Genomic DNA, 27,500 nt, shown 5'->3' with positions numbered 1-27,500 from the left:
AGAAAGTCTTTGAAATTACCACACACAAAAAAGCTATGCTGTTATAAATACAGTATATATATATATATAAATATATGTGTGTGTGTGTGTATGTATCTACACACACAATATTGATAAGTATGTATATACATTTACAATCATCTTATCTAAATTTTATTTATATACATTTACAATAAACTCATCTAAATTTTGTAATTTTAATTTAAATATAAATAATATAAAATGTAATTTTAATATATCATAAGTACATTGGAATGAGTGGAATTTAAATTATTTTGAATTCAATTAAAAACATTGCAAATTTATGAACCCTAGACATTTATTTCTAACAAAACAACAAATATTACTCTGAAAAGTTTTTAAACTAAATAAATAAATTTTACTTGCAGAAACTTTCAGATGTAAAATGTGAGAAGTTATTTATGCTGCAGTGGTTCATCAATAGAAGACATATTCAAAATCATAAACAAAATTCAGTCCAAAACGTGAGAGAGATATGGGGGAAAGGTGAAATATTTTTTATTAAAAAAATTTTGACACTAAATGTAAACTTTGAAGATAATTTCACAAAAAGTATTTTTGGCACCTAATGGTTCTCTACACTGAGCCGGGTCAAAACAGCCCCAAAACAAAACAAAAAAAAAAAAATTTAATCTGGGGGGGTGCGGGGGGTGTATTTCAATGATCTTAAAGTTTTTGCAAAGTTTTGGTACCTTATTAAAAACTATGCATTTTGTAGATTTTTTTCTTTATCTCGTCCAGATCAAAACGGAGCTGAATGTGTGACGAGGGCTAAACAGAAGCAGCCGCTGATGATGATGTTGTTCTGTTCCCTTCAGTGAGACAAATCACCTCCAGACGCCTCAGACACGACCAGAGCAGGTCTGCAGAATTACCATTTCAAACACCAGCCGGCACAAACCAGCTCGGTTCCGCCCGGATCAGAAGAGCCCAACTGTGCTGCTGTTTGAGCGAGTCTGTGCGGCTGCTTAAATAAATGAGACACGGCCTCAGCCGCATAAAACATCTCCATCAGACGGGACGCTTCCCCGTCCCTCAGCCACAGACGCCAAACACCTCTGAACACGAGCCGGCCCAGAATGCACCACAAGACACACCACGGCCACATCTGCTCAGCCGCTTAGGAAAAAACCCTGTGTTATGTTAATGGAGGAGTCGTAAATATGCAAATAGGGAGCGGAACGAGCATTAGTGTGGTTAACCTCAGGTCTGTTCACTCGCGGTCTTCAGACTCATGGGGGGGGGGTCTCATGTGAAGAAGATTAAAACGTTAAAATCCTGCGTACAGTAAACTACTGAGAAAGAGAATCTGATCAACTACATGCGATACAAACTCAAACACAAGATATACACAACTGTAAGAAACTCTGAATTGAATCATATAAACTCAGAATATCCTGAGTTTATATTTCACAATTATGAATTTATATCTTGCAGTTGAGTTTCTCAGATATTGCGATAAAGTTAGTTACCTTTTCAATTTTCTTTCTGTATTGAACAAAGTTCTATAGAAATACATATTTGACAAATCAAAAAGAAAAGCTGAAATCTGTTTATACTGATCTGCTCAATAGGAATCCATCCAGTGGCACTAACTTCCTATAGTTGAGGAAAGTCCCACATACGAGCCTTTACAGAAACAGACGTCTGACACAGATCTGATAAACCCACGAGTGTTTGGAGCACTTTGTGATATTTATGCGCCTCGGTTCTGCTCTTTACGGTCATATTTCCAATCAGAGCTGGAATCCGGTGCACAGCGGTGCCAAGCGCTTGGCCAATTACTCTGAGAGCAGCCTCCGTCTGTACACAAACATCAGGACTCAGTCATGGAAACAGTCTCGCTGCGTTCTCGCGCTCGTAAACCCGTACCAACACTAACCTCATCCTGAGCAGCGGACGTCTCTGCTCACCTGCTTGGTCTTTGACCGGCTGATCGTGTCCGAAAGGGGCTTCTTCTTCTCTTTCACTGCTGTTTTGGAGAAGAGTTCGACAAACTCATCAAAATCCACGGGTGGCTCTTCGATCTTCTCCCACACGAGAGCATGAGAGTCCCTGCGGAGGAAAACACAGACTTTAGAGAGAAAAACACCTGCTTTATCAACAACTCCTCAGAAAAAAAAAAGAAGAAAAATAATCACATGGCAATATTTTTACGAAAGAAAGAAAGAATCAAAGCAATTAAATGAATGAATGAATGAATGAATGAAAAAACTGAAAAATATCTAACAGATGAAACGAAAGAAAAACTACAAAAGAAAATGAAAAAAGAAAAAAGAAAATTAAATGAAAGGCAAATAAGAATATGATTAAGAATAAAAATAAGATTAAATTAATTTAAAACAACAACAACAACAACAACAACAAAAAGAAAAAAAAGAAAATACAATTAAATGAAATAATGAATGAATATTTTTTTCCTGAACTATCAACAAAATTAAATTCACTGCTGAATTAAATAAAAATAAAATAAAATAAAATGTTTGTTAATTTATTAAGCATTCATTAATTTATTATTATTTATTATAAATACAAAAACATTTTAAAAAAAAATCAACAGCTGAATTTAACATGTTCATTGTTTACAGTAATTAATATTGACCGTGAAAGTCATGCTATAATGGGTGGTGTTGCTAGGGCACTGCATTTGGTTTCTAGGGTGCTCTAGATGCTTTCTTTCTGTCTAGAATGTAAAGTGTGTTCTGGTCTGTAGATGTGGCTCAGGTTCCCCCTCTGTATTTTTTTATCTGTCAGATCACTAACTATGAGCACTAGTGAGCGATAATGATTACTGCCTTATTAATAACTACAGTAACTATGGTATTCTGGTAATTAGTGTGAGGGGAACTGATCAAAACAGCAGCTGAACAAAATGAAGAAATGAATGTAGAATGATGGTACTTTTTGGTGTGCAGCTGTATTCGGGTCCAGTACAGAGGTTTCATGGGTCTCGGCGGCTCCACCAAGCTTTTGTGAGGTGATTTCTCCTGCGGAGCTCCTAACGCGTACAGACCCAGCGGGAGCGGCGGAGGGAGAGAACCCAAACCGAAGGCCAGAGGAGGACCAGGAGCCAACGGCGGAGGACCTGGAGGAGGAGGTGGAGGAGGAGGAGGTGCTGATCCTGCAGTCAGGAGAGGAGCCGGCGCAGATACACCTGGCAGAGGAGGTGGAGGAGGAGGCGCACCCATTCCTGGTAGAGGAGGCGCAACCATTCCTGGTAAAGGAGGCGCAGGAGGAGGCGCAGGAGGAGGCGCAACCATTCCTGGTAGAGGAGGTGGAGGAGGAGGCGCAACCATTCCTGGTAGAGGAGGTGGAGGAGGAGGCGCACCCATTCCTGGTAGAGGAGGCGGAGGAGGAGGCGCACCCATTCCTGGTAGAGGAGGCGGAGGAGGAGGCGCACCCATTCCTGGTAGAGGAGGCGCAGGAGGAGGCGCAGGAGGAGGCGCAACCATTCCTGGTAGAGGAGGTGGAGGAGGAGGAAAGGAACTGCCTGAGAGAGGAGGTGGTGCAGAAAGAGCACTCATTCCTGGAAGCGGAGGTGGAGGAGGAGGTGCACACATCCCGGATGGAGGAGGTGGTGGTGGAGGAGGCACCGAAGCGCACGGCAGCTGCTGGCACATGCACACAAACACTTGAGAAGCATTCTCAGTTTCTGATGGCAGTGAGGAGTCACTCCTCCCCAGTGCCTGCGCCTCCACAGGAGGCACTTTAAACCTTAAGCACTCCTCCACAGGAGACGTCTGCACTGATTTGGCCTCCAGCGTCAGCAGCGCAGTGTTTTCTGTCTGTAGGTCCACATGGCAGACGTCCGGGAGGAGGCGCTCCTCTCCTCCACACTCCTGGTCCTGCGTCTGCACCTCCCGCTCCAGCAGGGGCTGCTGTTTCTCCAGCTCGGCAATCTTACTGCGCAGGTCTTCGATGGTCTGCTCCAGCTGCTCGATCACGCAGACGTGCTCCTGCTTCAGATGCACAGTCTTTATCACCGACTCCTCCTGCGGAGACAGAGACAGGAGTGATGAAAAGCAGACGAACACCGCAGACAGAAACAGACATAAATCTGAGTTTCTCGTCCACTGGATTCCGTGAAGTCACTCGCGTTCATGTCACGCGGTTAAACGTATTTCCTGTGGGAAGAAACAATGCTGAAGTGTGGACAGAACTGATGAGGAGCAGCTGTTTTCAGACTCAAAACACAACAATAGATGCCCACAGTCCTCTGAATTCAGCAGACTCCAGGGGAGACACCCCACAGGACCTAATAGAGAGCAGCACACATGAATGTGTAATGAGAAACACTGTGAGAGGATGAACGGAGAGAGAGCATCACCCTGACAGAAGTTTTCAATCAGTATGGACAATGCCAGGCTAAAATTTAGCAGGAATGCTAATACAAATATATTTATGCATTTTTCATAAATATAAAATACATAACTTTATTGTATTTAAATAAAAGTAAAACACTGACTTACTAATCTGAAATATTTAAATATCAATTATTTATATAAACCTATTAAGGCAATTATTAATCATTAATTAATCATTCATTAACAAAACAAAGCATTGTCAATCATATAATATTAGGTAATTAAATACATTTCATATTATATAAATGCATATGATTAATTATTCATAATCATTATTCATAAATATTAACATTTAATATTGTATAATGTAAATGTAAATTAATAAAATTATTCATATCTTGTAATTGTTAATTGTATATACAGTTGTTTTGTGAGTATACATGTATTTTCTTTTTTATATATAAATTTAACAATTATTTATATTAAAATTATTGAATTAAATTATATTTTATAACATTTTGTTGAAACCTTTTACACACACATATACGGGTGTATCGAAAAATTTAAATATCGTCAAAAATAATTTGTAACATTACAAAAAGTGTAACTTTCATATATTCTAGATTCATTACAGGGAAAGTAAAACATTTTTTAAAAGTTTTTTGCTTTGTTTTAATTTTGATGATTAGAGCTTACAGCTCATCAAAAATAAAGTATCTCAAAATATTAGAATATTTACTAAGATCACTCAAAAAAAATAAAAAAATGGTTTTCAAAACAGAAAAGCTCAAATTCTTTAAAGTATGTTTGATTTCTGCACTCAATACTTGGCCGGGGCTCGTTTAGCACAAACTCCAGCATCAGTGAGGTGTGGCATGAAGTGATCAGCCTGTGGCTCTGCTGAAGCACTACTGAAGCTTAGGTTTCTTTAATAGCGGCCTTCAGCTCGTCTGGATTGTTGGATCTAATTTTTGGTAGCCCTTTTTCTGAAGATGTCTCAGCGTGTGACTCTTGATGCACTGACTCCAGCTTCAGTCCACTTCTTGTGAAGCTCTCCCAAGTGTTTGAATCAGCTTTGCTTGACAGTATTCTCAAGCTTGCGGTCATCCCTGCTGCTTGTGCACCTTTTCCTACAAGATTTGTTATTACCAGTCAACTTCCCATGTAATATGCTTTGATACAGCACTCTGTGAACAGGAGCTCTTTCGGTAATGACCTGTGAATTACTCTCTTGTGGAGGGTGTCAATGATTGTGTTCTGGACCACTGCTAAGTCAGCCGTATTCCCCATTACACTGTGGTTTCAAAAAACAAGAGATATCCGGAATTTACACTATAGGGACAGTCATTCAATGAAACTCTAATGTAAATATTCTAAAATTTTGAGATACTGGATTTTTGACTTTCATGAGCTGTAATCATCAAAATTAAAACAACAAAAAAACTTTTGAAATGTTTTACATGTAATGAATCTAGAATATATATAAGTTTCACTTTTTGAAATAAGTTACAAAAAAAAAAACTTTCACGATATTCAAATTTTTTGAGATGCACCAGTGTGTGTGTGTGTATACATACACACACACACACACACACATATATTATATATATTCACACACACATATTATATATACACACACGCACACACACTTACACATATATACACACACACACACACATATACTTGTACATAGAAAAAATAATAAATACTGCATTTACATAATTATACAATATTATGCATATATGCATATAATATAATATACTGTTGAAGTATTATTGGAACAGAAGGTCCCCTATCTTCCCATGCTCTTGTAGTAAAGGTCTGATGGACTGAAGTGTGCAGTGATCCTGCCCTCTGCTGCACACTACAGCACTCTTCTCCTGAGCTCACCACAGATGTTTATTTCCTGTTTCTGAAATCAAACAAACTCTGGGAACCATTACCCATTAGTCCAGCAGCAGGGCATCGAACCAAACAATCAGCCCAATAACCTGCATGAGTCAATATGGAGCGCATATGGAAATGAGACGAACCCATCGACTAATCACTGAATCATGAACCCATCCATCAGCGCTGAGAGAAACACTGAAGATTTATCAGGACTCAAATATTATAAAGCACTGTGGTATTACCATGTTTCTTAGACATATATAAAATACCACAATACAGATGTGAAGTAATGAGGATGTATTTTCATTTAGACCTTAATGTGGGAAAAAACTAAGGGTCTTAGAGAGATGAATGAGACACACCTCAATTTGTTGGATTTCTTCTTCCTGTTGTTTTTTAAGGTCTGAAACGCCGGCCTGATGCTCTGAAACACACACACACACACACACACACAAAACACTGTAAAATCTATAGGAAATATGATATATACACACACACACACACAGATATATATGCATACACACACACACACATAACAAAAATACATAATATACAAAAAAATGTTATATATTAAAAAACACGTGTGTCCACATGTTTGAGTATAAATCTTGGTAAACACACAACACATGGCACAAAGGGTGATGGGCAGAAACAGTGAATGCAGTGAATGTGATCAGTGCTGATTGATGGAGGAAATGATTAATCGCTGCTTGTTGCTAGGCAACATTAGTAAACAAACACCAGCACAAGGTGGAAATAGCCTAATAATGAATACAAGGGCTTTAATGTTTGTGAAGTGAAGCTCGTGACAGAGTTGAAATGAAGCGAAGCCACTGAAGACACGGGTGTGATCGAGTTACTCACCCTCCTGCTCCTCGACCGCTGCAAAGAAATAACCTCGTTTAGACATTCAGATCCCTGAACACAGTTAAAACGACTTTCCAGACTCCACAAACACATTCATCCTGTCTCTGAAGATGCAGCGAATGTAAAAGACGGAGCTTGATTAACATCAGCTGAACGCTAGAGAAACTGAACACATGAACCCAAGATCGTCTCTGTACTAACAGACAGCAGGATGAGCTCTCGGGACCAAACAAATACATCTTAAGAGTCAAGACTCAATATTATAACTGTGTGTTCTTAACCGTGAACCGTGAAAAAAAAAAACAATGTATTGCATTAAAAAGAGTAATATTTCTAACAATAAATAGTTGAATGCTTGAGTTTGATGAATGCATTCAGAAATACACTTTTTGTATAAAAAAAAAAAATATATCTATCTATCTATATAGGTGTACTGTATATGTGTGTGTATTATTTATTTATTATTATTATGAACATCATCTATATAATATAGCCAAGGCTACATTTCTTATAGAACTCTAATCATTGAAGAGACATATTTAAAAATAATAATAAAGCTGACAAACATACAACAAAATCACTAACACTACACTTCAACTGAACATAAAATGCAAACAGGAAATATAAAATAAAATAAAAAAAATTTAAATAACAATGATACAAAAAAAAAGACAAAAACAATCCACAATATCATTAAACAAAACTAAAAAATATATAAAAAATATTAATATATTAATATAAATAAATCTCAAAATATTAATAAATAGTATAATAACAATGCTAAAACCTCTCTGCACTGTAGTCCAGATGAAGCCAGAGCTGCACAGAACTGATTATTTACTCGTGTGCGGTGCAGAAATCACTGAAGGAGAAGACGGGACACAGCTGAAGAATAAACTCTGTGCTCATACCATCCTCTGTGTATTTGGGCTGGGGCCGGTCCGGGGGTCCGGGTCTGCTCCGGGGCCACAGGTTCTTCAGGTGTCCCTCCAGAGACGGAGGAGGCTGACTGACCGCTGCCCATGTGTACAGCTGATCGTGCTGCAGACGCAGGAGGAACAAAACACACCATCAAACCTGCAGTGACAGCACAGATCGCTAACATCCGGAGCCGTCTTTATCAAGCCTCTGAGAACCAGTCACTGAATTCAATGATGAACAGCCTTTAAATGAGTGTTTACTATTGTCCTTCTGCATTACTGATACACTGTTTTTCTATTTAATGCTGTAAAGCTGCTTTGACACAATCTGTATTGTTAAAGTGCTTTACTGAAGTCTGATCAGGGCTGTGTGTGTAAACTGCTAGTGAAGTCAGGGTTCTAGTGTCCAGCTGTGTGTGTCTGTTCTCTCCACATCCTCTCATGACTCTCAGCTGATCCTCAGATCCGTGACTCAGCAGGTGCATACAGTCACAGCTGTGCACACAAACGCCTCTCGCTCGCCCCAGCAGCACACAGAGAGAGAGAGAGGCTGGTGACATCACTCACCGATGACGCCCTAAAGCGGTCAGCGGCGCACGAGCCAATCAGAGAGCCCGGATTTACTGAGGCAGGACTGTAAATAATTGACGCACACTGCAGCAAACACCCAGCTCCGGTGTCACCGTCACTCACTGATTCACAATCAGCTGACATCCATTCACAAGCTTTCATCAGATTACAGCTCCATTTTCATTTGATTCAGTGGTGATTCCTTTGGGAATATTTCAGTTACCATGGCAACAGACACATTTCCAAACACACACACACACATTCAGGCCTGAAATGAAGATTTGCGTGTTTGAATTTCATATAAAACACCATTTTAACAAACGAATAAACTTGTATATTAATGCATATGTGTGTGTAAACTTTCCGCAGTCAGAAAAACACGACTGTTTATTAACTATTTGCACCCGTTTGGTTTGATTTCAATAATGCATTTATTTAAATAGTGTGAAATCTGCATAAATCGGCTCATTGTGAAAACAAATATTTTATTAAAAAACTATGAGCATGATTTAAATATGGTTAGCTGTGGAACAAATCATTTAATCACATTTGTTAAACCCAACAATTAGAAAATAAATAAATAAATAAATGCTGGATTTATTGACAATAAACCTGGATTTGTCAATTTGAAACATTTAGTTTATTAGTACTATTACAAAAATCTGACCTGTTTCATCCTGACAAATCTAAATCACATTCAGTTTATTGTTATTATTATTTTAATTAGATTAAAACCAAAATAATTTTAACCCAAATGAATAGAAGTTTAAAATAAGTTAAAAGTGTATCTATTTTAACTTTCTTTATCAATCCAAAATAATTAACTGAATAAAAAAAAAAGTGAAAAAATAAGGACAATCTTATAAAACATGCTTCAGAAATAAAGGGGTTTGGAGGATAAAAGAGTGTCTGAACAGCTGTATAAAATCACTAATCCAGTGTCCGGCAGCAGGTGGCGCTCTGACTCCCACAGCTTCTTATCAACCAGAGCTTTATCATGGTCAGAGCCAATCACAATCGAGCAGCAGATCACATGATGCCAACCTCAGCCAGTAAGAACAAGGACAACAAGACCTATGTGTGTCCCTTCATTAGTGTGTTCATGTTCCTCCAGTCCAAAGAATTAAAGGCTAAACTTCAGCATTACAGCCCAAAATGATCAGAACACTAGTGTTCCCAGCAGCTAAAACTGGTTTTATTTGAGTTATTTGTATTTTTTGATATAGTGTGTCAGTAGGAAATATCAGTTTACATCCAGAGAGGTTTTTACAATTAATGGCACAATGAATGTTTGGAAATGTAGAGTGATATCTACTTCTGACACACTACAGCAAAAGATAGAAATAACTGACCAGTTTAATCTGCTGATAATAATAGTGTTTTAATAATTTTACATAAACAAGCTGCCACAGAATGAGAGACTGGACCCTGCTGCCGCACTGATCTGACTCCGCAGGAAATGCAAGACAAGCTGAGATTTGTCTTTTAAGAACATATTCCTGCAGTGAAAGTGAATCAGGACTCACGTCAAACTTGGGAGTGATCTGCCCGCTGCTGTACGTCTCTCTGAAGCAGTCGCTGAAGGGCAGCAGGAGGCCCATGGCCAGGATCCTGGAGCACAGCTTCTCGGCCTCCTCCGGCTCTCCGGGGTCCTGCTGCTGGAAGAAGCGCTCCAACAGCGTCCGGCCTGCACACAGACGTTACACTCGGTCACTCACGCTGCTCTGTGAAACACTGACCGGACCAGGTCGTCATAATCAGAGATGAACAGAAATAAAGTCTTGGCTGAAGCCGAAACCGAAGAAAATCAAACACTGGACTGAAGGACAAAAAACAAACAGGGTTTTTCACAAAAAGTAGACACTGTAGAACAGGCCAATTACAGTTAGATAAAACTAAAACTAAAATTAAACCATTAAACATTTCTATTACTTTTAAAAATAGAATAAACTTAAAAAATCTTCAGATAGTTGCCAAGGCAACATTTCTGTTAATTTATTAAGACTTGACTAAACATACTAAAGTAACTGAAACTGAAATTAAAGTTAATAAAATCAATAAAAGACACAAATACATGTGTGTGTGTGTGTGTGTGTGTTACTCTGTGTGTGTGTGTGTGTGTGTGTGATTCTGTGTGTGTGTGATTCTGTGTGTGTGTGTGTGTGTGACTCTGTGTGTGTGTGTGTGTGTCTCTGTGTGTGTGTGTCTCTGTGTCTGTGTGTCTCTGTGTGTCTCTGTGTGTGTGTGTGTCTCTGTGTGTGTGTGTGGTGTGTGTGTGACTCTGTGTGTGACTGTGTGTGTGTGTGTGTGTGTGTGTGTGTGTGTGTGTGTGTGTGTGTGTGTGTGTGTATTTGTTTGTGTTTGTGTGTTTGTTTGTGTGTGTGTGTCTCTGTGTGTGTGTGTGTGTCTCTGTTTGTTGTGTTTTTTCTGTGTTTGTGTGTCCCAATAATGATCCCAATCTGTGTGTGTGTGTGTGTCTCTCTGTGTACCTGTGTGTGTGTGTGTGTGTGTGTGTCTGTGTGTCTCTGTGTGTCTCTGTGTGTGTGTGTGTGTGTGTGTGTCTCTGTGTGTCTGTGTGTCTCTGTGTGTGTGTGTGTGTGTGTGTGAGTCTGTGTGTGTGTGTGTGTGTGTGTGACTCTGTGTGTGTGTGTGTGTGTGTGTGTGTGTGTGTGTGTGTGTGTGTGACTCTGTCTGTGTGTGTGTGTGTGTGTGTGTGTGTGTGTGACTCTGTGTGTGTGACTGTCTCTGTGTGTGTGTGTGTGTGACTGTGTGTGTGTCTGTGTGTGTGTGTGTGAGTGTGTGTTTGTCTGTGTGTGTGTGACTGTGTGTGTGTGTGTGTGTGTGTGTGTGTGACTGTGTGTGTGTGTGTGACTGTGTGTGTGTGTGTGTGACTGTGTGTGTGTGTGTGTGTGACTGTGTGTGTGTGTGTGTGTGTGTGTGTGTGTGACTGTGTGTGTGTGTGTGTGTGTGTGTGACTGTGTGTGTGTGTGTGTGTGTGTGTGTGTGTGTGTGTGTGTGACTCTGTGTGTGACTGTGTGTGTGTGTGTGACTGTGTGTGTGTGTGTTTGTGTGTGTGTGTGACTGTGTGTGTGTGTGTGTGTGTGTGTGTGTGACTGTGTGTGTGTGTGTGTGAGTGTGTGACTGTGTGTGTGTGACTGTGTGTGTGACTTTGTGTGTGTGTGTCTCTGTGTGTGTGTGTTATTTTCTGCAGATTTAAGAATGAGTCACTGCTGCAGTGCTTCAGCTTGAGCATCCACATTAAACTCACAGTGAACATAAATCACTGCACGCTCCTGTCATCACAGTATTTGCGTAAGATCCTGTCTGACCCTTCACCTCGCTGTAATATCATCAGACCTGCTGCTCTGAGATCAGTTTCTACAGTCACACACACAATGTTGGGGAGTAACTAGTTTCATGTAATGGAGTTATGCAATTTAATAAAATTAATGTAACCGTAATCTGTTACAGTTACTGAGAAAAAAATGTGTTATTAAATTACAGTTAAATGAAAAATGTCAAATCTGAATATTTTCACACACACACTCTCTCTCACTCTCACTTTCATGCTCACTCATGCACACACACACACGCACGCACACAGAGTCTCACACACACACAGGCCTGATTATCAACAGCTTATTAACTTCATTAGCATGTCAACAAGACCAAAGATGAGCCAGTGTTAGAACACGCTCTCAGAGAGCCAATGAGAAACCAGATGAAGTGCATCATGGGAGATGTAGTTCTGGCCATTAAACACAAACAATCAACACATCTGTTCAGTTGAATGTTATAAAAGTGATAACATCAGTGTTGTTTTAATGATCAGCACCGGCTTGATCAGACAGACACTGAAAACACATCTAAAACACAGTGATTATACTGGAGCAACAGAAAACACAGAGGTGTTTAGAGATTTGACATCTGAATGATTCTCTTGAGCTGATTCTTTTTAATGAATCAAACAGAAGGTTGGTTTGTGTGTAATTCTGTCAGATACGAAAGAAAAAGCTCTGATTGGGGGATTTAAAGGGACTTGAAATCTGGAAACCGCAACAATTAAACCTTGTAGAGCCTTGATACCAAAGCAATGTCAAATTAGAATGAAATGTTTTCAGGATAAATAAATATTGCAGATTATTATTCTTGAAAAAAGGCAGAAACTGTGATGCTGCTATTCACTGGATGAAGCAGTATTGTTATACTTAGCTAAAATAAACTAAAACCATGAAAAAAAAAACATTTTCCTTAAAACTATAATACAATTACATTTTTTATATTAATTTAGTTTAACTTTACTAAAATAGCTAAAGTGGAAATAAAAACTATATAAACATATACAAAAAAGTACCAAAAATTAAAACTGAAAACAACAAAAACGGATTCAAAATATTAATAAACTAAATTAGTATCTTAATGATGCTACAATAACATTGCTGTGAAGCTGCTTTGATGATCTGGATCGTACCAAATGCTGTAGAAATAAATGAGACTTGAACTTCGTTTGCTGACAAACTCAGTCACGTGACGCTTTCTAACGTTCATCTGATTCTCATCGATCCGCAGCAGGACCTCAGACTCAGAGCTCAATACAGTCACGTGCTCTGAACTACAGCAATCTGCCAGCGATCTGATTGGCCGAGAGCGAGCATGTGACGTTCCTCAGGGCCTGATCTCACCATCTGCTCCAGAGAGAGCAGAACTCACACAGAGATCCTGCCGGAGACTCAGAACATCACTGAACTGAGCTGATCTCCACACCATCGTCTTCTCTACAGCTGCTTCACAGCTCAGTACTGAGTTTATATCTCACAGCTCAGTGCGTTCACGTACATCAAGTACAGATGCTTCCTACTACTGTCATTAAAGCTGCGTGTATAATGAGAGTCACAATAGCAGCACTGACCTGTGAACACCTTCTGGAAGCTGCATGTGGATCTGTGATTGGTTCTGAGCGTCTCCTCCGAGCCGGTGGCTGCAGGGGGCCGCGTGCGGAGCTCCTCGGTCCAGTCTGCGGAGCGGCTGATGGAGCCGGTGATGCTGTAGGAGCGCTGGCGCCGGACACGCCTCCTCTCTGCCCGGTCCGGTCCGCGGCGGCTGGACAGTGGGCTGTTGGCGGGCGAGGGGGCGGGCGAGCAGGAGGGCGAGCTCAGCTGTCGAGTGGTGGTTTTGATGTAGGACGTGCTGATTGGTGGATAGGGCTTGACCGCAGACTTCAGCAGCCGCGTGGCCAGAGGACTCTCCGGAGAGAAGGAGACGCTGCTCTTGCGCCTCTGGACGAGCTCCTCGATGACGGTGGGACACTCCAGAGAGCCTGTGGACCTGCTCGATTACAGCAAAAATCATAATCACAGTTATTTCGGTTAATACTCATGATTATGAGTGGGCCATATGAGCAAAACTTTAAATGAGTGATTTATTTACAGATATACACTACCGGTCAAAAGTTAGGGATCAGAACGATTTTTTATGTTTTTTACAGGAGTTTCTTCTGCTCATCAAGCCTGCATTTATTTGATCAAAAATACAGAAAAAAATTTAATATTGTGAAATATTATTATGATGTGAAATAACATCGTTCTATTTTAATATCTGTTAAAGTGTAATTTATTTATTTAATTTATTTAATTCTGTGATGTGCAGCTGTATTTTCAGCATCATTACTCCAGTCTTCAGTGTCACATGATCTTCAGAAATCATTCTTATATGATGATTTATTATTATTGTTGTTTATTTTGTGGTGTTTAAGATTTTTTTTTTTTGTTTGATCTTTTTTTTTTAAGATTCTTTGATGAATAAAACGTTAAAAAGAAGAGCATTTATTTAAAATAGAAATCTTTTCTAACAATATACACTACCGTTCAAAAGTTTGGGGGTCAGTAAATTTTTATTCTTTCTTTTTTTTGAAAGAAATTAAAACTTTTATTCAGCAAGGATGTGTTAAATTGTTCAGAAGTGATAGCAAAGATTATATTGTTAGAAAAGATTTATATTTTAAAAAAATGCTGTTCTTAACTTTTTATTCATCAAAGAATCCTGTGAATAAGTTTAATTTTTTTTAATTTAATTTTTTTAAGGAATACTGTTGATAGTTTTAATGTTTAATAAGAATATTTTGTTGGTTTATGTGTTTCATGTGACACTTTATACTGGAGTAATCATGATGAAAATTCAGCTGCGCATCACAGAAATAAATTATATTTTAAAGGATATTAAAACAGAAACCATTATTTCATATTGTAATAACATTTTGCAAGATTACGGTGTTTTTCTGTATTTTTGTGAACGCAGAAACCATCTCATATATAAGCATATGCATATGAAAAATAATGCGATCATCAACACTAACCGCGCATAAATGAAAAGTGCCTAATGTTCCCGAGTGAAATGTGGATCCAGAAAGTGTGAAGCTTTGGGAGAACTGATGGAAGACATCTACTGCAGCTTTGCTTTGATATTAGTACTGAATATGATCCAGATGTAGAATGATAAAAATGCAATTTTCTCAGCTTTTTGCTCAAAATGTTGCTTTTTTTATGAAATCTACCTACATTCAAGTGCTAATTAAAAAACAATGCTTGAAGCTAGAATAAACCTGATTTTATTGTTTAAAAGTAGAGGGTCTGATCTTTATTTTTGTTGTATTGCATGTTCAGATTATTCATACATCAAAATATTCTGGAGGCCATGATGAATTCTTAGTGAAAATCAGCAAAAACGCTGGCAGGGAAAGAGTTAAGTGCATTTTGACAGCTCTACCTGAGGTCAGACGGCGTATCTGTGCTCGGAGGAGAATGCTGGTCTTCTTCCACGGCCTCCACGACGCTTTCGAACGACGCAGTCAGGTCTGGGAGGCTCGTGGTGCTGTCTGTAGGAGCCACAGCTGGAGAAAGAGGGGCCTCAGGCTCTTTTGTGACCGTTTCCACGGCGACCGGAGCACAAAGGGCCTCCTCTGAGAGCCCGTTCACAGCCGGCTCCTCCTCAGGGAGCACAATCCCGTTTTTTTCCGCTTTAGGAATGGCTTCCAGCACGGTGAAGGGCTCCGAGTCGGGGGTGGGAGTGTTTTTAGCGTCTCCGGTTTGTTTACAGTCCGAGCCGAGCATCACGCCCTGCTTCAGACGGATGGCCTGCTGGATGTCGGCCAGCAAATCCTCCTGCTCTGCGGCCGAGTGGAAGCTGTACATGTCCGTGTCGGATCCGGAGCTCGCCACCTTCTTCTTCTCCTTCTGCGGGCGAGGATGCTCGGGCTCGGCGTCCGAATGTCCCAGCTCATCCCCGGAGAGATCGGGCGTCTTATTACACAGCGACGGAGCGCTGTCCAGCTCATCCAGCGATGCATCCTCTTTGGATCCGCTCAGGAAGCTTTTAGCCTTGCTCTGGTTCTTGCGTTTGCGTATGTGAGGGAACACAGAGGATCTGTCGGATTTGTTTTTCTTCTTCCCTGCCTCCCCTCGCAGTTTCTTCCCTTTCTTTGTGCCGTCGTGAGCCGTGCTCTCGTGCGCTGCGCCTTCGGAGCGCTTCGGCTTTCCATCCTGATTGCCCATGATGAGCGGCTCTCTCACAGCATGACGGCTCGGAGGTCTGCGTCTGCGCAAGCAGCCCCTCGACTCGCTCTCGGAGGACGAGGATGATGACGAGGAGAGTGGAGCGATAGAGGAGGAGGCTGTGATGAAGGAGAGCAGCTCGCTGTCCTCGTCTCCTCTGCAGAAGGATGCAGACAGCGGGGGGAGGGGGGGGACACGTGCGTCTGCGTCTGCGAGGCAGTACTGCTGCCGTCTGCCCAGACTCAACGCCTCCAGCAGCTTCTGCCTGAACCCTGCAGTCTCCAGCATCTGCATCTCGACACACACCTGCTACAACACACACACACACACACACACACACACATCAGAGAGCTTTACATCTGCAGGAATAACTCATGACTGAGCAATACTTTAGCTTTGTAAAATTATTATTTTTTTGCTGTCTGACACATTTGTGTCCCTGCAGCACAGAAGCAGTCATAAGTAGCACAGGTATATTTGTAGCAATAGACAACAATACATTGTATGAGTCACAATTATACATTTCTCTTTTATGACAAAAATCATTAGGATATTAAGTAAAGATTATGTTCCATGAAGATATTTTGTAAATTTCCTACCGTAAATATATCAAAACTTAATTTTTGATTAGTAATATGCATTGCTAAGAACTTCATTTGAACTACTTTAAAGATGATTTTCTCAATATTTAGATTTTTTTGCTCCCTCAGATTCCAGATTTTCAAATAGTTGTATTTTTCTGCTTTCAAGTTAACTTTTTTTTCTGCTTTTATGTTAAAGTTTTATTAATTTTATTGTTTTTGTCTGCATCGCGTGACACACTCACAAATCTGTTCAATGCAAGCAAATTCAAATCTTATGACTAAGCAGTACATTAGCTTTGTTATACACACATACACATATACACATACACACATATATCTATATATATATAAAAGTTATCTGTTTTTGCAAATGAACTCTTCATATATACATACAAATATTTTTAAATAAATATTAAATATTATACATAAACATTTTTTGCAGCTCTACTTGCAGTGTAGCTGCAAACACAGCTAGTAATATGGATTATATAATTAGATTCGAAAAATCAATTACTTGTAATTAGAGTAATACTCATAATCAGATTACAGTAACTTTTTATGTATTACGATTGCATATTATTGACACAATGTCAAAGTAATGTAAAAAGCAGTCAGAATACATGAACTCAGACGAGTCTCTTGATCAGCTACAGGTCTGTGATCAGTAGTGGACTGTGATTCGTGAGCAGCCCACACAGCTCTGACTGCAACAAGTCATCATGCTCAGCTAAGCTCTCTATCTTTCGATTTTTTCTAATAATGTTTTTTTTACAGAAGTTGTCACCTGTGCTGGTCGCGCGATGACGTCACGACGTCCACCTGCAGTGAAGATTCGTTCATTGGTTTGCAAATGAACATTAATAACTCACACTTATCCAGAAATAATAAAAGAAAACAGAATTGAACTCACTCCTGTAGATCTCTAGTGATCCACGTGAATCTGAAATCAATAAAAAATAAAAATAAAAAAAAACTGAACTGAAAACTGAATTTCGTAATTTCAAAGACGCTAAATGTCCTCAAGTCTGTTTCTTGATAAAATAAACATGGACGAACTCCGCTGCGACATTAAACCGGACTCACTCTCGATACAAAGAAAGCGATTTATGCTGCTACTCTGGACAAACTCGAGCAGCAGATGATCGAGTGTTTGTCTCGCGGTATACTCACTCATGAATCACTGCTGCGTGTTTAAACCTCTGTCATAACCGTGTGAGTGAGTGTGTGTGTATCTTTCCCGCCGGCAGGTTTAACTGCATACCTGTTCTGTGCGTCACCTGACGCACGATTCCTGCGACGACAGCGACACCCAGCGACCGCTTACAGTCATTACACACACAACACAACACTTTGATCAGTGAGTGAGATTTACAGTTTCTTTCTTCAGCTGCTTAAACACATTTTAAAAACTTTGCCTCTTTTTTTTTTTTTACTTTACACACAAATCCAAGAATTGCACACAAAATGCAAAACGCCTCTCATCTCTCACAAAACGAAGCACTGCATTCAAAATATCACAAACACATCTTAAAAAGCAAATATTGCAAACACCTTTGCCATAATATTAATTCCTGTTAGATGTGTGTGTGTTACATAGAGAACTGTGTGTTGTGTTTTACAAAAAGTGTTTTATGAATCTGAAAACTGAGTCAAAGTCTGAGAATTAGTGTCTGGTTTTGTAGATTTGGTGTGTGTTTCTGCTGTTTGAGTGTGTAAGCAGTTGAAAAAAAAAAACTGTAATGCACTTTTACACAGAGAAAAGTCAAACATGATCTAAGCTTGTTTAAATAGCCCCAATAAATGTGTGGACTAGGATGGCGTTTGTTTTATACATATAAAAGAAGTCACTTTTGTATAAATTAAAAAAAAAATTGTCAGCAGGTATAATGATTTTATTATAATATTTTAATAATCTATATATATATATATATATATATATATATATATATATATATATATATATATATATATATATATTATATTTATTATTATTATTATTATTTTTTTTTTTACATTTAAACATTTTCTAGAATCATTTTATGCCATGCAAAACTCAAATGCCTAAATATTTAATGCCTTAAATATTTAGCACCTCATACAAAATATATAACCACAAAATCACATTTGGTTTTATTGATCAAACATCTCAGTATAGACAAAACTCATATAACTTTGTACAGCGGTTTATAATTTATCACTCCCAGTGCTATAGTAATCAATACAAAGATGTACATTGTCCTGAATAAAGAAATAGTGAACACCAAAGTTTTTCAGAAAGTGTGTGTTTAAATAACAGTTATATATATATATTTAAATAACAGTCTCTCTGTCTCTCTTTCTCTCTCTCTATAATATTTTTAGGAATTTTATTATGACCACTAGAGGGGAGTGTGACTCTATATTTGATCTGAAATCTTGTAAAACCCTCAGATTTTAACTTCTGGAGTCAGACCTGAATCACAGAAACAACAACACTGTATCTCTACAATCAGAAGATCTGTGGCTGTTCCAGCACAACACCTACATGACATGATCTCTGATCAGTTTTACTCCAAACGTACTGGAAAAACAGCAAATGTTCACAGGACAGACAGAGATGATCAGCCAGTCGCTCAAATCCCTGTGAAAAATACAATTTTTACCAAGAGGAAGTCTGAAATCCTCCATCATAATCAGAGGTCTTAGTTTATTTTCAGAGTCATTTACATGTTTTTGAGGGCGTATTGTTTTCTAACCATATAAAAACCACCATATTTATTTATTTGTAATCAAACGGCATCTTGGTTTCGCATTCTGAACTACATAATCTGACAGAAACAGGCACTAAACTCCCAACCGGATATGCATAGAACACAATAATCAAATATAACATATCACAAATAAAAGAGGAATTCATTATTGATCATTTTCCTCCCACATTGTACAGTTATAGCTTTTATTTGCCGCAGACACCCCTGGACCAGCTTGAAGTTGTTTTTGCACTACTGTTCTGCTGTAAAAACATAAAGAAGAGGCTCAAGTCCTGCAGAATTTGCTCAGAGAGGTCACGACCTTACAGTTCAACAGGCCAAGTGCACACTACAAGACAGAAGGACATTTAACACTCACAGCTTGTGTTTTGTGTCATATTGGTTTACACACATTTATGCAACTGGCAGACGATTTTATCCACTGCATTCAAGGTCTACATTTTATCAGGTCATGCATTCCTGGGAATCGAACCTATGACCTTGCTGTTGCAAGCCATGATTTACTGTATAAGCCATTTACATGTACGCATTTGGCAGAGGCTTTAATCCAAACTGACTTGCACTGCTTTTGAGGTATACCTTGGATCAGTTCATGCATTCCAGGAATCGAACCCATGACCTTACTGTTGCAAGCCATGATCTACTCTTTGAGCTGCAGGAATGCATACTACACAACTGATCCATAATGCAGTAATCACAAGGTCACTTCCTCCCCGACTGAATCCCAGTATGAGTTCTCACAGTTGATTCTTCTCAGAATGCAGGAGGGTTTTGCACTTGTTTTTACACTGATTTGCAGAACAGGAAAAAATAAGCCAAAAATCCGGGATGCGACGGCGTTTGAGGAGACGTGGGCAGCAGGTTTTTTTGGCTCCGTCTTCCCACGGCCTCGGCCTCCGCTGGCGCTGCTTCATGCTCTTGCTGTTTTTCTGGCTCGTTTCTGCTCTCGGGGGTTTAAAAGTACAGAGGAATCTTACTTTTAATCTCAATATTTCACACAAGTATCTAGCCAGTGATTTATTAGAAATAAAAAAGTTTCCTCATTTAATTGTACTTCAGTACTTACAGGTTTTGCATTAGAAATTACAACTTCAGGCTGCAGTCTGGAGTTTTTTTTGCTGCATTCTCACAAATTTAAAACAGTCACACTTTATTACGATAGTCCGCTTGGGACATTAAAGTAACTGCATGTCAACAAACTCTCATTAGAGCATTAGTAGACCTTTTAGTTATGAATACTAGAATAAGTTTACATATCCTTTCAAAAATACTTATAGCCAGTGCTGGGTCAGTGATTACGTACAACGTAATTATAATCTACTACCAATTACAAATTACATGAGCAAAACTGCAGTTTGTCACATAATATATTTGATTACACATATTTGGTACTTTTAGATTACTTTTGGCGTAACTTGTAAGAGAATATATTCTGTTCTTTAATGTCAACATCATGAAGTGTTTTAAATCTAATTACAAGTACTTCATTTTTGGAATCTGGTTACCTGATCCGGATCACATGTAATCAGTTACCCAGCGCTGCTTAGAGTTAGTAGAAGTCTGTTGTGTGGCAGATATTCAGCAGACGGTCTACTAATACTCTGCTAGTTGGCATGTAGTTGCAAAGATACTTGTAGTTAGCAGAAAGTCTAAAGTGAACTCGAAATAAAGTGTTACCCTAAAAACATGAAGTGCTTTGGTTTTGTAGTGTGCACTTGACTTAAAGTGGAAATACATTTTTAAAACATTCATGAGGGCGAAATCAGCAGTAAAACAGTTCAGAGCTGAAAGTACAAAATCACAGAGAACCACGACTTTGAGCATCACAGAACATCCACATAAACCCCAATGAAGCACAGAAACCAGGAAGAGTTCACCCAAAAATGTTGACGTCCGTAGTGTTTTCTTCATATTATGGAGGTCAACGGCTAGCAGCTACTTTTTGTTTCCCAACATTCTTCAAAATATCTTCTTTTGTGTTCAGCAGAAGACAGAAAGCTTTGAGGGTGTGTAAATGATGACAGAATGACCATTTTTGGGTGAACTCTTTCTTTAGCATTGAATTAAAGTCCAAATGAAACCTATTTTATGTACATTATGAGCCAAACCTGTGAGAAAATCATGTAGGTTTGGACAAAGTGAATGATTTAACCCTCTGGTATTGTTCCTTTGGGAGTCGCGTTATTAACGGTCAAAACTGACCGGAGGCCATAATTGTGTAAAAATTTAATTTTTGCAAAATGAATATACTGTATTTAATTTCTATATTGTTTTTTGCTTTAATATTTTGCATTTTGAGTGTGTGTCATGTTACTAATTAATATCCACATCTAAATTATGGACTATTTTCTGTATAAATTGTAATATATATATATATATATATAATATATATATATATATATATATATATATATATATATATATATATATATATATATATATATAATTTTTCAATTAATGCAGTATTTGAGTTAAAAATAGAGCAAAAGTATTTAAAATTCCTAGATTTGAAGCAGATGTGTTCCACCATGGAGCAGCCATTAGCTGCCAGTATAGCCGTATAAATTCAATGCTGTGCATTCCTTAGTTACTGAGCAGTGTTTTCAGGCATAATTACTCAAGTTTTGTCACCTCTTTATTGCTGTGCACTTTTTCTGCATTGTGACTAATTTGTAGATTGTACACACAAAAACATCTTTGCATTGTTGAATTTTTTTTTTTTTTTTTTGCCTATTTCCCATTCATTTCCTATGGTGGTCATTTTTGAGATGTGAACAACATAAGTAGGACTATTTTTTTATGACCATTTAGCTTTTTCAAATCAAGTCCATATTTTTTTCGGTCTAAACTGACCAAACAACACCAGAGGGTTAAAACACATGAGCCCTTAAATACCGCATGTCCCACCGACTCTCTGTTTCAGTAGGAAACACATCAACACAGGAAAGAAAACATCTCATTTGTGTAGTTTTATCTGTACAGGGTGCAGCAGACGCTTTTAGTGGATGATTCTGAAGTCATACAAACATCATGTCCGGCTTTAACTGAGGCAACTGTAAACTACTGCTGGGCAATGATTAATCACATCCAAAATAAAAGTTTTTTTACATAATATATGTGACCCTGGATCACAAAACCAGTCATAAAGGTCAGTTTTTTGAAATTGAGATTTATACATCATCTGAAGCTGAATAAATAATCTCTCCATTGATGTGTGGTTTGTTAGGAGGACAATATTTGTCTGAGATAAAATTTATTTGAAAATCTGGAATCTGAGGGAGCAAAAAAATCTAAATATTGAGAAAATCATCTTTAAAGTTGTTCAAATGAAGTTCTTAGCAATGCATATTACTAATCAAACATTAAGTTTTGATATATTTACGGTAGGAAGTTTATTTTACATGTATATATTCATATAATCTATATTATATATAAATATATTTAATATATAAACACAACACATTTTTCCTAAATATATACATGCATGTATGTGCATAAATATACACATATAACATTTACACAATTTTGTTTATTTTGGATGTGATTAATCGTTGCCCAGTGCTAATATAAACATGAGGTTCCTCTAGTGTTCTGCAGGACTCTGTTTCTGGTGAGCGTCTGCCGGCCGTCTCTGCTGGAGCGCAGGTTTGTTGGGTTTCTTCGTCTGACGCCACTGGCACAGCAGGATGGATCTGAAGGTGGTGCGAAAGGTTTTGTTGCAGAGTGCGTAACACATGGGGTTAACAGTGCTGTTGACGTAACACAGCCAGTATCCCAGAGCCCACAGCGTCTTGGGGATGCACTCGTCGCAGAACGTGTTCATCAGGACCATGATGTTGTACGGCATCCACGTGATGATGAAGGCCAGGAGGATGGCGCTCAGCGTCTGCGCCGCTTTCTTCTCTTTCACCAGAGAGACCTTCTTGCGCTTGTTGACCTGCGTCTTGGTCTTGCAGGCGAAGCGTTTGCCGTCGTTGGCATTGGGTTGATCTTTGGATGCTTTGGAGTCCAATCCCTTTCTGAAAGGTCTCGCATCTTGGTGGAGGTTCTCGGAGATCGAGTACACAGCTTCTCCATCCTCCTCCTCCTCATCATCCGATTGGTCGACGGTCACGGTAGTTTCGTTATTATTCCAGCTATCGCTGCTACTGCGGTCCGTCTCGCTGCCGTGACTCTTCCGAGCTTTCCGACTCAGCGGCCAGAACCAAAAACACCCCGCTTTGGTTCTCCCTGAGCTTCTCTGGTGGAGCTCATAACTGCTGTGACTGCGTGAGCTCCCCGGATTCACCACACTGTAAAAAATGAGCCATGGATCAATTAATCAATAGTGTGTATATTTTATTAAAGAAATTGTGGTTCAGTGTTGTATAGAAGAAAACTGAGAACTTTCACTAATAAAACTAAGAGAAGTTTTCCTCATGCTTCAAGAAACCTCCTGCAAACTCCTGAGAAACTCAAGGACAAAAGCTGCTTTAAACACAAAGGATGTCACACCAAATGTTGATTTAATTTAGTTAATAGAAGATAATTGATAAAGCAAATCTATTTATGACATTATTTTTGACAGCATCCTCATTTTACAGCATTTTTAAACAAGTGCCTAAAACGTTTAACAGTACTGTAGCTTTGCAGGACGGTTTCTTGAAGCGTCTCGGAGACACAGTTCTTCTGGATTGAGTCTGTCTCAGTTTGTTCTGTTTCTTCATGTGACTCCAGACAGACTGATGAGGATCAGATCACATCTCTGTGTGCAGCACAAACATCTCACTGCATTATTAACATTAATGGCTAAATGGGAAAGTAGTGCTGTCTAATAATTAATCGTGATTAATCGTTGGACAGCACTATTAAAAATGTAAACGGATATTTCCTACTGACACACTACTGTAAAAGATTACTAAAAACCATTTTAGCTGGTGAAAATACTAGTGTTCTGATCATTTTCTGTGTGTAATATTGAGTAGATAGCGCATACCATTTTTGCATGGATTCCTCCGGACTCCCTTGGTTCCCCGAACCCTTGAGTCCAGCCAGCTCTTTGGAGCGGTTCTCCGTCTCCTTGTAGATCCGCCAGTACAGGACAGTCATGATGGTGACAGGCAGATAGAAAGCAGCGATTGCTGTGCAGAAAGTGGTGATCGGCTCCGAGAGGAACTGGATGTAGCATTCGCCCGGAGGAACCGTCCGCTCCCCGACGAAATACTGCCAGAAGAGGATAGCTGGTGCCCAGAGGATGAAGGAAATGGACCAGGCGAGTCCAATCATGGTCATGGCCCTCTTAGTGGTGCGTTTGGCTCTGTACGTCAGCGGACGTGTGACGGAGAAGTACCGGTCGAAGCTGATGACCAGCAGGTTCATCACTGAAGCATTGCTGGCTACGTAATCAACGGCCAGCCACAGATCACAGGCCCAGTTCCCGAGCGTCCAGCGGTCCATGATTATATACGTAGTGTAGAGGTTCATCGAAAGCACGCCGATGATGAGGTCTGCGAACGCCAGGCTGAGCAAATAGTAGTTATTCACCGTCTTCAGCTGCTTGTTGACTTTAAAGGACACCAGGACCAGGATGTTCCCGGTGATGGTGACTAAGGAAAGCGAGCCGCACAGGAACACGATCATCACGATCTGCCAGATGGTGTGTCCACCGAGTGGATCTGGTGACTTGAGAGTGGCACTGCCGGTCAGATTGGAGCCCTGCATGAGGAGCGAATTGTTGGCGGTCCGTATGTCACATGGTACGAACGCAGTGACGGGATTGGCCCGCATCCCCGGGGAGCTGTTAGTCAGGAATAACCCGGCCTCGGCGCTCAGCGTCAGGTTCATGGTGACATATTCTGTGGACGAAGCTGACAGACGAAAGGCATTACATTTACATTTAGTCATATAGCAGGTGCTTTTATCCAAAATGAGGACAATAGAAGCAATCAAAACCAACAAAAGAGCAATGATATGCAAGTGCTATGACAAGTCTCAGTTAGCTTAATGTAGTACACATAGCAATGTTTTTTTTTTTTTTTTTTTTTTTTTTTTTTAATTATATCAGGCTAGGAACACACTGAATAAAGAGATTAGAGCGGCTAAAAGGACCTACGCTAAAAAGTTTGAAGATCAGTTCACTTCCAATGACTCAACTTCAGTGTGGAGAGGACTGAGAGCCATCACTAACTACAAGACACCATCCCCCTGCACTGAGGCTAATCAACAACTTGCTGAAGACCTGAATGAGTTTTATTGTAGATTTGAAACCCCCAACACCCATTCTGACCATCTCTCTACACAACCGTTCACACCTCCTGCTCTTCAAATCAGTGAAAACGATGTGCGTCAGGTCTTCAGGAAGAACAAAAGAAGAAAAGCACCAGGCCCAGATGGTGTTACACCAGCCTGTCTGAGAACCTGTGCTGACCAGCTGGCCCCCATCTTTTCACAGATCTTCAACAGATCTCTGGAGTTGTGTGAAGTGCCTTCCTGCTTCAAACGCTCCACCATCATCCCCGTTCCAAAGAAACCCAAGATAACAGGACTTAACGACTATAGACCTGTGGCTCTAACGTCTGTCGTCATGAAGTCGTTTGAAAAACTGGTTCTGGCTTATCTGAAGGACATCACTGGACCCTTAGTGGACCCCCTGCAGTTTGCTTACCGAGCAAACAGGTCTGTGGATGATGCAATCAACTTGGGATTGCACTTCATCCTGCAACATCTGGACAAAACAGGGACTTATGTGAGGATCCTGTTTGTGGACTTTAGTTCGGCTTTCAACACCATCATCCCAACAGCCCTCCAGACCAAACTGACCCAGCTCTCTGTTCCTAGCTCTATCTGTCAGTGGATTACCATCTTTCTGACAGATAGACAACAGCTAGTGAGACTGGGGAAATTCATGTCAAACAGCTGCTCCACCAACACTGGTGCCCCTCAGGGATGTGTTCTCTCCCCACTGCTCTTCTCCCTCTACACCAATGACTGCACCTCTAAAGACCCTTCTGTCAAGCTCCTGAAGTTTGCAGACGACACTACTGTCATCGGCCTCATTCAGGACGGTGACGAGTCTGCTTACAGACAAGAGGTTGAGCAGCTGGCTGTCTGGTGCAGTCTTAACAACCTGGAGCTGAACACGCTCAAAACAGTGGAGATGATAGTGGACTTCAGAAGAAACCCCCCTGCACCACCCCCCACTCACCATCATGAACAGCACTGTGGCTGCAGTGAAGTCATTCAGATTCCTGGGAACCACCATCTCTCAGGACCTGAAGTGGGACAATCACATTGACTCCATTGTTAAAAAGGCCCAACAAAGGTTGTACTTCCTTCACCAGCTGAGGAAGTTCAACCTGCCACAGGAGCTGCTGAAACAGTTCTACTCAGCCGTCATTGAGTCTGTCCTGTGAACTTCAATAACTGTCTGGTTTGGTTCAGCTGCAAAATCAGACATCAGAAGACTACAGAGAACGGTTCGGACTGCTGAAAGGATTATTGGTGCTCCCCTGCCCACCCTTCATGAACTGTATACATCCAGAGTGAGGAAAAGGGCTCAGAAAATCACTCTGGATCCCTCTCATCCAAGTTACCCATCTTTGAACTCTTGCCATCTGGCCGGCGCTTCAGAGCCACAAATACCAGGACAGTCAGGCACAAGAACAGTTTCTTCCCCCAGGCAATCTACCTCATGAACAGTTAAATGTTCCACACTTATGCAATAAAAATGTGCAATATCCTTATATTCATTTGTTACCCCTCCATCCAAGTACATCTCTGCATCTTACTCTATTCTATTCCATTATCATCTATAGCACAACTGTTCATACAATTTATTTTATTTTCGATTTATTTTGCAATATTTGTTTATTTATATTTGCATATGTGTATTTTTAATTTTTTTTGTCTGTGTGTTGTTGTTGTCTCTGTATACTGGAAGCTTATGTCACTAAACAAATTCCTTGTATGCGCAAGCTTACCTGGCAATAAAGCTCTTTCTGATTCTGTTATAATAGATAAAAAGAAAACAGACAGATAGAATAGAAAAATAATAGAGAAATCTAGTGTT

The 27,500-nt window shown here is 39.7% G+C and overlaps 2 protein-coding genes across 14 annotated transcripts in view; both read right to left on the bottom strand.

Moving 5' to 3' along the window:
* Nucleotides 1-17,940, bottom strand: part of LOC109061627 (formin-2-like) — a 49,775-nt gene extending 31,835 nt beyond the window's left edge. Inside the window, exons 1-11 of one of the 6 annotated variants that reach the window (XM_042734775.1) lie at nucleotides 17,874-17,922; nucleotides 17,614-17,643; nucleotides 17,488-17,522; nucleotides 15,335-16,425; nucleotides 13,482-13,897; nucleotides 10,099-10,259; nucleotides 7,994-8,123; nucleotides 7,080-7,097; nucleotides 6,578-6,639; nucleotides 2,923-4,013; nucleotides 1,932-2,076 (exon numbers count right to left, since the gene is read on the bottom strand). In XM_042734775.1, coding sequence (XP_042590709.1) covers nucleotides 1,932-2,076; nucleotides 2,923-4,013; nucleotides 6,578-6,639; nucleotides 7,080-7,097; nucleotides 7,994-8,123; nucleotides 10,099-10,259; nucleotides 13,482-13,897; nucleotides 15,335-16,425; nucleotides 17,488-17,522; nucleotides 17,614-17,643; nucleotides 17,874-17,877 — 3,183 coding nt within the window. In that variant the 5' untranslated portion in view covers nucleotides 17,878-17,922. Of the gene's footprint in view, nucleotides 1-1,931; nucleotides 2,077-2,922; nucleotides 4,014-6,577; nucleotides 6,640-7,079; nucleotides 7,098-7,993; nucleotides 8,124-10,098; nucleotides 10,260-13,481; nucleotides 13,898-15,334; nucleotides 16,429-17,487; nucleotides 17,523-17,613; nucleotides 17,644-17,873 lie in introns of those variants that run through there. The other 5 variants (XM_042734774.1, XM_042734776.1, XM_042734778.1 and 2 more) reach the window with 5 other exon arrangements.
* A 4,954-nt stretch (nucleotides 17,941-22,894) lies between these two features.
* Nucleotides 22,895-27,500, bottom strand: part of LOC109074756 (muscarinic acetylcholine receptor M3-like) — a 27,597-nt gene continuing 22,991 nt past the window's right edge. For 4 of the 8 annotated variants that reach the window (XM_042734782.1, XM_042734783.1, XM_042734784.1 and 1 more), the window contains 2 exons: nucleotides 24,429-25,299; nucleotides 22,896-23,745 (listed from right to left, as the gene is read on the bottom strand). In XM_042734782.1, the coding sequence (XP_042590716.1) occupies nucleotides 23,037-23,745; nucleotides 24,429-25,276 (1,557 nt within the window). In that variant the 5' untranslated portion in view covers nucleotides 25,277-25,299 and the 3' untranslated portion in view covers nucleotides 22,896-23,036. Of the gene's footprint in view, nucleotides 23,746-24,428; nucleotides 25,300-27,411; nucleotides 27,436-27,500 lie in introns of all 8 variants that reach the window. The other 4 variants (XM_042734785.1, XM_042734787.1, XM_042734786.1 and 1 more) reach the window with 3 other exon arrangements.

Source organism: Cyprinus carpio, chromosome B12, assembly GCF_018340385.1.
Source record: "Cyprinus carpio isolate SPL01 chromosome B12, ASM1834038v1, whole genome shotgun sequence".
NCBI classification, from domain to species: domain Eukaryota; kingdom Metazoa; phylum Chordata; class Actinopteri; order Cypriniformes; family Cyprinidae; genus Cyprinus; species Cyprinus carpio.
The sequence above is the reverse complement of the archived record's forward strand: the minus strand, read 5'-3'. Positions and strand labels throughout refer to the sequence as shown.